General features: G+C 39.4%; 1 protein-coding gene across 2 annotated transcripts in view; it reads left to right on the top strand.

Moving 5' to 3' along the window:
• The first annotated feature begins 5,115 nt into the window (after positions 1-5,115).
• Positions 5,116-12,259, top strand: part of PBX1 (PBX homeobox 1) — a 286,417-nt gene continuing 279,273 nt past the window's right edge. The window contains exons 1-2 of one of the 2 annotated variants that reach the window (XM_007457398.1): positions 5,116-5,451; positions 8,708-8,781. In XM_007457398.1, coding sequence (XP_007457460.1) covers positions 5,261-5,451; positions 8,708-8,781 — 265 coding nt within the window. In that variant the 5' untranslated portion in view covers positions 5,116-5,260. The remainder of the gene's footprint in view (positions 5,452-8,707; positions 8,782-12,259) is intronic. The other variant, XM_007457399.1, reaches the window with a different exon arrangement.

The following is a 12,259-nucleotide window of genomic DNA, read 5'->3' as shown; positions in this document are numbered from 1 at the left end:
TAGCATCATGTGGTAGTGAATTTATTTCTGTGACTATGCCAGGGGACCCATGCCTTTGCAACCATTTTGTTTTCTGGGGGAGAAACCGAGGTCTTTGTCCATCCTCTTGCACCCCGATCTTTGTTCCTTAGTGCAGATGAGACAACTTGCTAGTGGGCTTATAATGAAGCTTGAAAGGGAATCCTCAGAGTAAACAAAATCCTGACGTAGCAGAGGCAAACATGGTGAGATGACTTTGTAAACATTAGAATGAGGTCAGATTGAGAACTACTCTACTAGTTGGCCAAATTTTGGTAATGACTCATGTCATGCCCTTAAAACATGATTCAGTGGACTTCAGTTATTATTCTGAAGGAGTACAGTGTGATTATTCATCATTCACTCTTTCAACGCATATTTAATACATACCTACTAGAATTAAAGCACTGCTGAGGTATGGAAGGTACAAAAAAGTACTACCCGTCCCCTGCCACAACCCAGAAGTTATGGAAATTGCATGTGTAAGTTTCTCCTCCTACTTTTAGAAGTTTTGTTTGTTTGTTTAATGCAAATAGAAGACTAATTTTTATTCTGTTTCACCTACGGCAGTGTCTCCTCTTCCTTGATCCTCTGTAAAGTATTAAAAATAAGAGAGTTTGTTTTTTTTTTGTTTTTTTGTTTTTTTGTTTTTTGCGTTATGCGAGTCTCTCACTATTGTGGCCTCTCCCATTGCGGAGCACAGGCTCCGGACGTGCAGGCTCAGCGGCCATGGCTCACGGGCCCAGCTGCTCCGCAGCATGTGGGATCTTCCCAGACCGGGGCACGAACCCGTGTCCCTTGCATCGGCAGGCGGACTCTCAACCACTGCACCACCAGGGAAGCCCAAGAGAGTTTTTAAATACATATTTTGTCAAGTAATTTAACTTCTAGGAACCTTGGTTTCTTCATCTACAAAATGGAGATTATAACCTTACAAGGATGTTATTAAAATTGTCAAATTGTTAAAATTAAGTGGTAATGTATACACAGTGCCTGAAACGTAATCAGTACTCAACAAATACTATCTATAGGTATAATTATTATTCTGTGAGTGCCACTGCATTCTTCTCACCCAAGCTTGAAAACATTTTCTTTATTCTTCCCACTGACACAAAATCAATTATTGGGTTCTAGTGGCTCTTCCTTGAAAATGTTCCTCATAATTGCCCTCTCGTTTCCATTTCTTCTGCCACCTTCCTAATTTACCTTCCTTATTTCATCTTCTCAGATTTTGTGTTGGGCAACCAGATAGTTTTTCTTAAAACATGCTTTTCGGCTCCCCTGTTTCCTCAGTGGCTCCCCAGAATACACCAAATAAAGCACAAATGCTACTGTTCAGACTCCTCACATTTATACTTTGCTAATCATTTCCATTTCGCCTGAAGAGAAACTCTGTATTTCTGTCAGATTCACTCACCATGTCTTCTAGATCCAACTCATCCTTCAGATACACTTCAAAGTCTTCTTCTAATCACTCTAACCAAATCGTCCCCTTATCTCATCCTTTATAGGATGTCTAAGACATAGCATACCTTCTATAGCATTTACTTTGTATTAAACTATATTTCGGCAACACTATAGTGTTGGCAATACTATAAAAGTGTAGGTGTTGAGGCAAATAATTGTGGTGATTAAATTAATAAAGCACCTTGAATATATCTTATCCTTATAAAGCACTTAATAGTCATTAATATTATTGTTGTACATTTCTTATTTCCCCACTAAAACGTTCCTAGATGACAATGGTCTTCTGATACTGATAGTATGTTTTCCGATACTTTACCTAGTAAACTTTTATTAGATTTTTAGTAATTCTAATTACTTGCTCACAAACTGATTTCTTATTGGTTCTGAGTTAACTTTTTTTTTTTAATGTTGGGGGTAGGAGTTTTTATTAATTAATTAATTAATTTTTGCTGTGTTGCGTCTTTCGTTTCTGTGCGAGGGCTTTCTCTAGTGTGGCAAGCAGGGGCCACTCTTCATCGCGGTGCGCGGGCCTCTCACTATCGCAGCCTCTCTTGTTGCGGAGCACAGGCTCTGGACGCGCAGGCTCAGTAGTTGTGGCTCACGGACCCAGTTGCTCCACGGCATGTGGGATCCTCCCAGACCAGGTGTCGAACCCGTGTCCCCTGCATTGGCATGCGGACTCTCAACCACTGCGCCACCAGGGAAGCCCCTGAGTTAACTTCTTTTCATGCTTTAAGACATGATAACTTCATCGTTGTCAGGGATGTGCTAACTCACACTCACTGGGACTGATATGGGATTTGAGGATTATTAGTGTTGATTAAAAAAACCCAGTTAACAAGTCAGGATATGTAAGTGGATAGAACAGTTGTTTCGAGTAATATGACATCGTAATTGCAATTAACACTCCCTACTGCATGCTCTCATGCAAATGAGTACCAAATAGCTTAAGAATTGCTTTGAAATCCTGTCACAAGTCCCTTATCTTCCCAGACTTATTTTTTGTAATGATTGGGAAGGAGGTTGGACTGAGAAAAAGAATAACGTTTTATTTGAGGATCTCAAAGCATTTGGTGAGGCTACCTTCCATTTTGCGGATCGGGTACACTTATGTTTGGAGCAGTTCGATGCATTTCTTTTGGCTATACTGCCATCCAGGAAGAGGGCTATCTGCACAGTAGAATATTTTATATTCCGAAATACGGTTCTTGGCTTTTCCAAAATAATTCATCTGCTCTTTTATCTTGTGGCCACTGTGACTGTGTACCCAGTCAGAGTTCCTCTCTCATGTGCCTGATGGAAAGATGAGAGGCGAATTGATGGTCTACCTGGAGCGATAGTATTGAACTTCAGCTAAGAGTTTCTTATTAGGTTTTCCCCCGATTTTATTTTATTTTATTTATTTATTTAATAAATTTTATAGATTTCTGTCTTTAAATTTATTTATTTATTTATTTATTTTTGTCTGAGTTGGGTCTTCGTTTCTGTGCGAGGGTTTTTCTTTAGTTGTGGCAAGCAGGGGCCACTCTTCATCGCGGTGCGTGGGCCTCTTGTTCAGGGCCTCCTCAACAAGAGAGGTCGCGGCCTCTCTTGTTGCGGAGCACAGGCTCCAGACGCGCAGGCTCAGTAGTTGTGGCTCACGGGCCTAGCTGCTCCGCTGCATGTGGGATCCCCCTAGACCAGGGCTCGAAACCATGTTCCCTGCATTAGCAGGCAGATTCTCAACCACTTGCCACCAGGGAAGCCCCCACTGATTTTATTTTAATTAATTAATTTTTTTTTATAAATGTGGACCATTTTTAGGGTCTTTATTGAATTTGTTACAATATTGCTTCTGTTTTATGTTTTATTTTTTTGGCCGCAAGGCATGTGGGATCTTAGCTCCCCCACCAGGAATTGAACCCGTGCCCCCTGCATTGGAAGGTGAAATCTTAACCACCGGACCGCCAGGGAAGTCCCATCCCCTGATTTTATTTAATTATTATTGTTTTTCATTCTTTCCTACTCATTTTCAATTTGAGTCAATTTGTTTGAATATGTATCATTTTAAGCATCTTGAGTCTCTTTTCAGACAAGATGGGCACATAACTAATTTTTACAGTATTCACACATGGGACCTTGGACAAGTTACTTAACCTTTCAAAGTTCCCTCTCTGTAAAATGGAACTAATAATCCATAACTCACAGAGATGTCTTGGGGATTAAATAAAATAACTCATGTAAATTACTTGGTGCGTAGTAGGCATTCAATAAATGTCAGTTCGCTTCTTATCCCAGTTAATAATGCTTATTAGACTATATTAAAAACTAGAACCAGACTGTGACAATGTATTTCTTTATTAAGTACTTAAGCCAAATAACTAATTTCCCCCAGGGGGAAGAGAGAGAGATGTTGAATTAGTTTCATTTGGTGAACTTATTTATTAATCTTTTTTTTCAGCATTATTTAGTTTCATAATCCATAACTTAGTTTCCATGCAACCAAAATGTCACAGTTCAGTATTACTTTTAGCTCTACTGTGATTGTTTTTTTAAATCTATTTTTTACATATGCCATTTCTTAGAGATCATTATTATATTAACAGCTCGATTGTTTCATAACAACTTCGTGCTAACTTTCGCTCTCAACAGTTTCCCTGAGCTCTAAAGATTTAAAAGGATCAAGTTTTAAATGGCAACGTTACAGCAGAAGAAAAACCCGAGTTGAGGGGGCGACCCACACCGTCCTTGGTCTTTCGTGTTAATTTTATACGTTTGCTTTTAAGTGGAGCCACATTTTTCTCAAGGACAGAACCCAAGTGAGGCAGGCAGGAAAAGTGGGAACTGACTAACCGAGCTGCCGCTTCGGTATCATTGCACCTTTAAGGACTGGAGACTTGGTAGCAGCTCGCCTTCCTTCCCGGCCCACCTCTGAACTCTGATTGACAGGGCGCCGGGCGAGGAGGAGCCGAAGGAGGCCGAGGAGGAGGCGCAGGGAGGAAAGCAGGGGGAAGAGGGGGCCCGTCTTTTCTCCGGTGGCCAATCAGGGAAGGGGGGCGGGGCTCCGGGTGCCCTCCTCCCTCCTTCCCTTCCCCGCCTCCCGGCTTCCCCGCCCCCTCCTCCCTTTCCTCTGCCCCCTCCCCTCTCCTCCTTCTCGTCCTCCTCCTCCTTCTCGTCCTCCTCCTCCTCTCAGGCTGTGGTTTTTCTGTATATGTTTCTGGAGTCCTGAGCCTGAGCTAAACAAAAGCAGGAGGCTGACGGGGCTGCTGGAGTTTGCAGAGACACGGTGGAGAAGAGAGCCTGTGCTCTGCCTTGCCGCCGCGGCTGGGGGAGATCTGGCTTTTGCAACAGCCCACCCCCTTTGAGATCACTCTGGCCCGGAGTGGGGGTGGGGGGCAGCGGGGGGTGGGGGGGAAAGTTTGCATTGCAATCCCCCTGCCTTCCTCTCCTTTCTCCCGATCAATGCATATTTGCAAAAGGATTAAGCCACAGATATAAGCGCCGGGAGCCCATTTCTGTCTTGCAAAGGATACCGGACTGAAAAACCAAAAGCCAGCTCTGATTTCTTTTCGTCAAGTGGGAAGGTGGTTTATTTTTCTTGCTTTTTGGAGTCAACACCCTTCCCCACCAGCCCTTATCCTTTTTTTTTTTCTTTTGGTCTTCTTTTTCCCCCCCTTCCCTGTTTATCCTGAAAAGGATTTGAAGACAGCTTGAAGGATAAAAAGCCTTGGTGCTTCCCAGGAGCCGAGCCGAGGAGCAGAAGAGGAAGAGCCGGGGGCTGCCGTTGCCTTTGGAGATGGACGAGCAGCCCAGGCTGATGCATTCCCATGCTGGGGTCGGGATGGCCGGACACCCCGGCCTGTCCCAGCACTTGCAGGATGGGGCCGGAGGGACCGAGGGGGAGGGCGGGAGGAAGCAGGACATTGGAGACATTTTACAGCAAATTATGACCATCACAGACCAGAGTTTGGATGAGGCGCAGGCCAGGTGAGATGGAGGCTTTTCTTTTCCTTTCTTGGGGTTTTTTGTTTTTCTCCCTCTCGCTGGGGGAAACAATGGGAACCGAATCACCACAGCGCTTTCTTTTTAAATGTTATTTCTTTGCCCATTTTGACGAGCAACTATATGGCGGAGGAGTAAAATTTGAAGGAGCGTTGTTATCAAAAGTGTAATCTCCCATGCCGTGATATGGCTGTGTATATATATATTTTCATATATATATATATATATATATATTGTGTGTGTGTGTGTGTGTGTGTGTGTGTGTGAATATAGAGGTCTTCATATATATCCAGACAAACACTCAGGCATGCCGAAAATATTGCCAACTGATCCAAAAGCGGCCCTCGGCACTTTTTACTGCTTTAAAAAAGTATCAGAGAGAGCAGAATTGTCAAGTTTTGAACAGCATTACATGACTTCTTGTTGAAGGACTCCGTAACATTACAAAATAAAATGTCACATGAACACTTTATTTGCAAATTTAGTTGACCCCTTCCCTGAATTAGAGACTTTGGATTTTCTTTCTGGACTACTCCTCCAAAATTAATTTTTATCTTTTCCCCTTTATCTCCCTATTAAAAAAAAAAAAAAAGGCAAGGTAATTCTTTGTCAGTAGTTGTCAGCTAACCAGAAAATATTTTGCATTTATTTAATTATGTTTCAAGAAAAGCTGATGTAAAGAAGAGATACTTTTGCTTTTAAACATATTTGGTAGGTTTAAGAGGCTCAGATATGTAGTGTAACTTTATTGTCTCTTATTTTGAGTGGGTTTACTAACCTTCCGTAGTACAGAATGTATGGTCCTTTAAAAAGGGGTGGGGGGGGGGAAATCAAGCATGCTGTTTTTCCCATGCTTCTTTCAGGACCACTTAGATGCTACTAAAATAGAAATGAAGGCAAGTGTGTATTTTATGTATTTCAATCCTATAGGATAGGCAGATCTTCATTAAGGAGGCATAATAAAGAAGCTGTGTAGCTTCTCAACTTAATCCACTACCAGGTATATAATTCTCCACTGTAGGATTTTACAGTAAATTCTCTTTTCAAAATAAAACACTAACTAAATAGCAACCCACCAACTGCTTGCCCAAGGCCGATCTCGAAAGGAAGAATTTAAAAAATCTAATGACCACATATGTCTTTACAATTACCCAGCTTTGTTAAATCTCAGAAGCAGTTGGGTTTTTTAGTCATATATACACAATTCCTGTACCTCACAAGACTTAGTTATATGGAGAAGACATCATTATATGTATTTTTGTCTAAGGGAGATAGGAATTTGAGTTTAGAAAATGAGGAGCAGTTAAAAACATGGGTGTTGTGAATTACACTCTTATTTTAGCTGTAAGCTCATGCAACATGTAAACTCAACAGTCCTGAGGTTTATGGGTGCTTGAAAACTTGGGAAGTTTCAAAGACTGGAACTATGCTAAATATTTTTTAAATAGGGGAGAGTTTTCAAAAATTAATCGGTGCCCTTTTTGAATTTTATTATCCAGAGAAAAGCTAATAGGTAGGGTAAGAGGAAGATTTCCCACTGGCAATCTCTTTTTGAATTGGAACAGATTTCTCCATTACATTGTTCCAGGAAAATAAACTCAGACTTACCAATAAACTGCTTTAATAACAAGTTTAAGTAGCTGAAGGGGCCGGTAAGACTGGAAACTCACCACTTTTCTGATATTTAGTCCCACTCCTTTTTGTACAACTGAGGACAGCCGTGGCTTGGCGGGTTCCTCCTTTTAATGGCCTAGATGTTGAGAGATCAGACACAATTTTGGGATAGTGACATTTTCTGTTCTCTCTCTATAACCCCACTGATGTGCTGTGGCAATGCAATATTTCTGCAAAGCCGTGTGGAATTTTTTGTTGTTGTTTGTTTTTGCATTTGGGCCTTTATATAAGAATACAATTAATGAAAACTCTTTTAAAAGGCCCAGAAAGAAGTCTTTGATACATTTAAGTTTTTTTCACCTTTTTTCTCATCCCACAAGAGAACTAAATCACTAAGCTTTTCTTCTTGGTTAAACAATGTAACTGAGCAAATATTTTAATCGGGTGTTTCCTTTCCCTAGTCAGATCTTCATCATGTACATTTATTATTTACATAGGGAACCTTTCTTATTTTAGACACAATGTGTATGTTTATTTTGATACTTTTGAATTTTGAGTTTATGACTTCTGTGATGTACAGTATATAGAGCATGGTTCATGGTTTCCGTTCATGAGGATGTGTCTATTTTTTAACTTTGAAAGGGATTTAAAAAGAACTGCATGTGTCTTGAGTGCCAGAGGTTCCCATTTATCTTTACACATTCATTTTAGTTAGTCAACAGAATTCCCTTAACTAATAGCTGATATGATCAGTATTTTGTTTCCAAAACAATATCCTTCTGCTAAGTGCTTCCAGAGTAAAATAAAGGGAAAGGTATTGTTTTGGTCTTCAAGTGCATTCTGAATACAAACACAAAGAAGAACCAGGTAAATCACTAATCTAAAAGGCAGAATTGTATTTATTTTTCCCCCAATGGGTGCAAGGTCCTAATTGTAAATAATTGAATTTCAACACCTGCAAATAAGCAGTGTGTGCACAAGCGACATAATATGAACACAGAGAAATGAATTTATTCCCCATATGGGTATGTTTGCCCCCTGGCAATGCATTTCCATACTCTTTAACTTGGGGACTGAAATTTTATAAATTGACAGTTCTACTCAGAAGACCTTTCAAGCATCTTGTGTTTATGAGAATACAGGGGCATCTGCGGAATGAATTCGAACACATGGATGAATTAAATTTGAAAACACACACGGACCGAGGAGCAGACAGCTCCTAGGCTGTGGTGATTGCATAGATTATACAAAACTGTTAACCCATGCATTTGACTCTGCCGTGTATTCATTGCCCTGGATAGGATTATTGGTTTAAGACTTCCACTTGGACTAAACTACTTATTTTAAAAAAAAACAAACAAACAAGCCCAAAACTCTTCCTAAATGGGCGTAATTGAGATTAGTTCTGTTCTGTAGTTAAATCCCTACTCTCTCCCTGCTAATTAACATTATTTCTTTTTCTATGGCGGGACTCTGTTTATTAAGTCATAAAGCAATTGAAGCATGCCACAGAGTTATGCTTGGTCTATAATTTTGGCTAAATGTTCAAATTTTCTTCCCCCTGTGCATTATGAGCAGCTTGATCTCTGGAGTCCACCTAAGCTATTCTGTTGTTTTTTTCTTGCAGAAAACATGCTTTAAACTGCCACAGAATGAAGCCTGCCTTGTTTAATGTGTTGTGTGAAATCAAAGAAAAAACAGGTAGGAATGAGATTCCAACATTTAAGCATTTTTTTTGGCCAATTGACCACTTAACCAGCAATCAGGAACCCATTATTTAAATATTAAAATTTCAGAATAGAAGTACTCTCAAGATTGATCGCATATTCCAGTAGGAAGTCCTAGTAGCCCTGCTTCCTGTAAAAGAAAGCACCAAGTTTCTTTGACAGTTATTACCAGGCATTACTGGTTTATTTGCCTTAACTCTCTTCCCGGCCTCTTTGAAATTGAGGCTGAAATAGAGGTTATGAAGGGAAATTTATAGAATGATGTGCCTTTGGGGGAAAAATATGAAAGTAAAAGTCCGTTTCCTGAAGGAATATATTTTGGTCCATCTTTAAAACACTTAATTTTTTTGGAGTTGGGCACCAGGATGCTTAAGTGTTTAAAGTTTCCTTTCCTTTTTTTCTTGTAATTACACGAAGCAGCAAACTAGAGATTCTCGACAGAGTGTTGTCCAATGTCTTTGTGGAAAGCGTCACACAACATCAGGTTATCGGTATTTGAGTGCCCTGTGATTTTATAGCTGGGAGAATCACTGGGTTTAGGAGAATAGAATGCCACGAGCTCACTCATTCTGTTGTTTTTCTACTTTCTAGACCTCATATCATGGACTAACACACTTATAACACATCCCAGGAGGGCATTTAAAATTTAAAGCAACAATTAAAAAATAGCAGTCATCAATCAGAGGTGTTCTTAAACAACAGATGCTCTGGGAAGGACATTTAGCAACATCCTCTTGTTTGTTTATTTTAATCCTTAATTTTCCAAGGTGGGTGAGTCTCTCCCCTGTAAAAAGAAAGAGTTGAGAAGGCAATCTGAAACCAGGGCATAAAGATGAGGAACGAGGGGTGGTTATATAAAGCGGGAGCTTCTGCTGGCCTCTGACTTGCTTGCTCGCTGTAGAGCAGTGCAAAGTACCTGACATCCTATTTATTTATTTATTTATTTTTTACAACAAGGAGTGTAACAGTCAATAATTCATATCTAAACCATATAAGCAAGGGCATGACATGAATGAAAGTGACAATAAATATGATTGCATGCCCGGCTGATATACATTGATAGTTACACATAAAAAAAGGAAGCAGGGGAGTGAGGGCACACAGGGTGGCTTTCTTTTTGAGTCCTGTGTTTCTCTTTTAAAAAATAAATAGTTTCAAGATGTGACCATTGATCAAATATGTAATTACTCGGGTCTTGAAATGTACGGAAAATTAGTAAGCAGTTCCTTTGTTGAATGTTATTTGTGTTGTGCATGATATCCCAGACAAAGCACCTGAGCAGTGATGTTTAGATCTTTTAAGTCTTCCAGGTTGCCTTGCCAAAGCCTAACCTTATTGCAAAGCTGTGAATTGCATTATTTTAGCTCTGAGACACCTTTTAAGAAATGTATGGATTGTGCATACAAATATCAAAAGGGCTTTTTCAGTTTGTCACACTTTCTAGTTTTTTTTTTTTTTCTTTTTTTCTGTTAGCCTGGAGCAGGAAACCTAAGTGTGTATATATTTCTTTCTCTTCTTTTTTTTCCTTCCTTCTCATTTTCTTTTTTCTCTGTTGCTTATTTACTTAGAATATTTGGTTTGTTGAAATTTGTTACTAATCAGGTATGTGTTCCTGCTAATCTTGCTTCATAAGATGTAGAACCAAGCTCTAAAGGCATATTTGATAATCCAGGCCAAAGAGACTCTATTTTAAAGACACTTTATCAGACTTTTATTGAAAGGAAGCCCATCAGGGCACTTAAATGTATATTGTGGCCAAAGTGTTTAATTCTAGTCTTCTGATTAAAACCTACTGAGACAGTAGATCAAAGTGGGTGGGTGTGAATAGAGATCTGGTTCTGGTGTGGGTTCAAGAGTTTGCTCCTTACATGAATATTGCCTAAACTATGGTGATAGGAAGGTAAAAATAATACTCTAAAGGTATAATTGTTGGATTATATATTTTGTTTTTAAGATTTTCTGTTATTGAATGGCATTAACATTTGGAGATTTTTAAAAATCTAAATCACGGTTTTGTGTGTTGTCTCTCAAATAATATATTTAAAAATAGTTTATTGAGTACTGTAAATTGAAAATGATAAGGATCATTGGCCCCATGTTAAGAGGGAAATAAACACACACACACACACACACACACACACACACACACACACACACACACACACAGAGTTTTGGATTAAGAGGGCACCCGTGGGTGAAAGTAAAAAAAATAAAAGAAAAAGAGAAAAAAGAGAAAGAAAAAAAGTCCTTTCTCCTTATTCCTCAACTTGTGTATTGGAAGGATTAAGGGGAAGGAAGAAACCTCTCCTGGAATGTTGAGTGTTCGGTGTTATAGGTAGGAGACAACTGCGGTGTGTTGAAAAGGACTCTTTGATTCTAAAGCACGATTACTTACTCAGGATCGGCCTCACCCTCTTTCTAGGATCCCGCAAATCTTACATACGGTTGATGTGTCTGAGACACATAGTGTCTGTAAAGTTGTAGGAGCTCTTTTTTTTTCCCCCCTCTTGATACAGAGCTAGTGAAAAGATCACTTGGAAGATCAGTTCACATACATTCCTTCATTGTTTTGGGACTTTTCCTATTGTTACTTTCAAGCCCCTCACATTGAATGAGTATTTTTGAGCTTCTGTCTCAAGCATTGTGGAGGTTACTTGATTTAGGGTGGGCTCTGTTTGTTTGTTTGTATTCTCACACGGAGCTCACTCAGTGGGCTTACCTAGGTCTTTACAAGGAAGGCAGGACCCTGAAAGGAAGCGTGGTGATTGCATTCCTTGGCTGCTTTTGCTTTTTTGATTTTGTGAAGGACTTTAATTGGAAAACTCAGAAATTAGTAGGGAAACTAGCTAAGATTGTCTTACCAACCTTTTGGAACTTTAAAGAGACACACACGCATAACACCCAAAGTAGGCAGCACCGTCTAGATTACAGTTGATTGATAGGTATTTAGTCAGAAATTACTGTGGGGATATTCAGAAAAAAAAAAAAGAGAGAGAGAGAGAGCCCTAGTGTTTTCTTGTTGAGAATGTAGGTAAGTTTTTATTTGGATACCTTTTTGCTTTTTTTAAATAAATGCTAAGAGCAAGGAATGCCTGCAAAATTCTCAGGCAGTAGATCTCAACAGCAAGAAAGCCCTGTCAAGACCTCCACTAAGTGTATTTCAGAAGTGGCTTTTATCTGCTTGTTCCTTCTGGGAACATAGAGATTTCATAGAGAGTTTTGGACCATTTAATATCTCATTTTCTTTTGTTTCTTAAGAACCATTCCTTGTCTTCTGACATATTAGCAATAGGCTGGGTTTTGCATATGTGTAGAGGTAGTGGTAGTGGGGTTGATGGGATGGAAGAGAAGGAGAAGAAAAATTCAAACATACTGCATTTCTTTAAAAGACCTCAACTATATATATATATATATATATATATATATATATATATATATATATTTTTTTTTTT

This window comes from Lipotes vexillifer, unplaced genomic scaffold (genome assembly GCF_000442215.2).
Source record: "Lipotes vexillifer unplaced genomic scaffold, Lipotes_vexillifer_v1.1 scaffold1048, whole genome shotgun sequence".
NCBI lineage: Eukaryota > Metazoa > Chordata > Mammalia > Artiodactyla > Lipotidae > Lipotes > Lipotes vexillifer.
The sequence above is the reverse complement of the archived record's forward strand: the minus strand, read 5'-3'. Positions and strand labels throughout refer to the sequence as shown.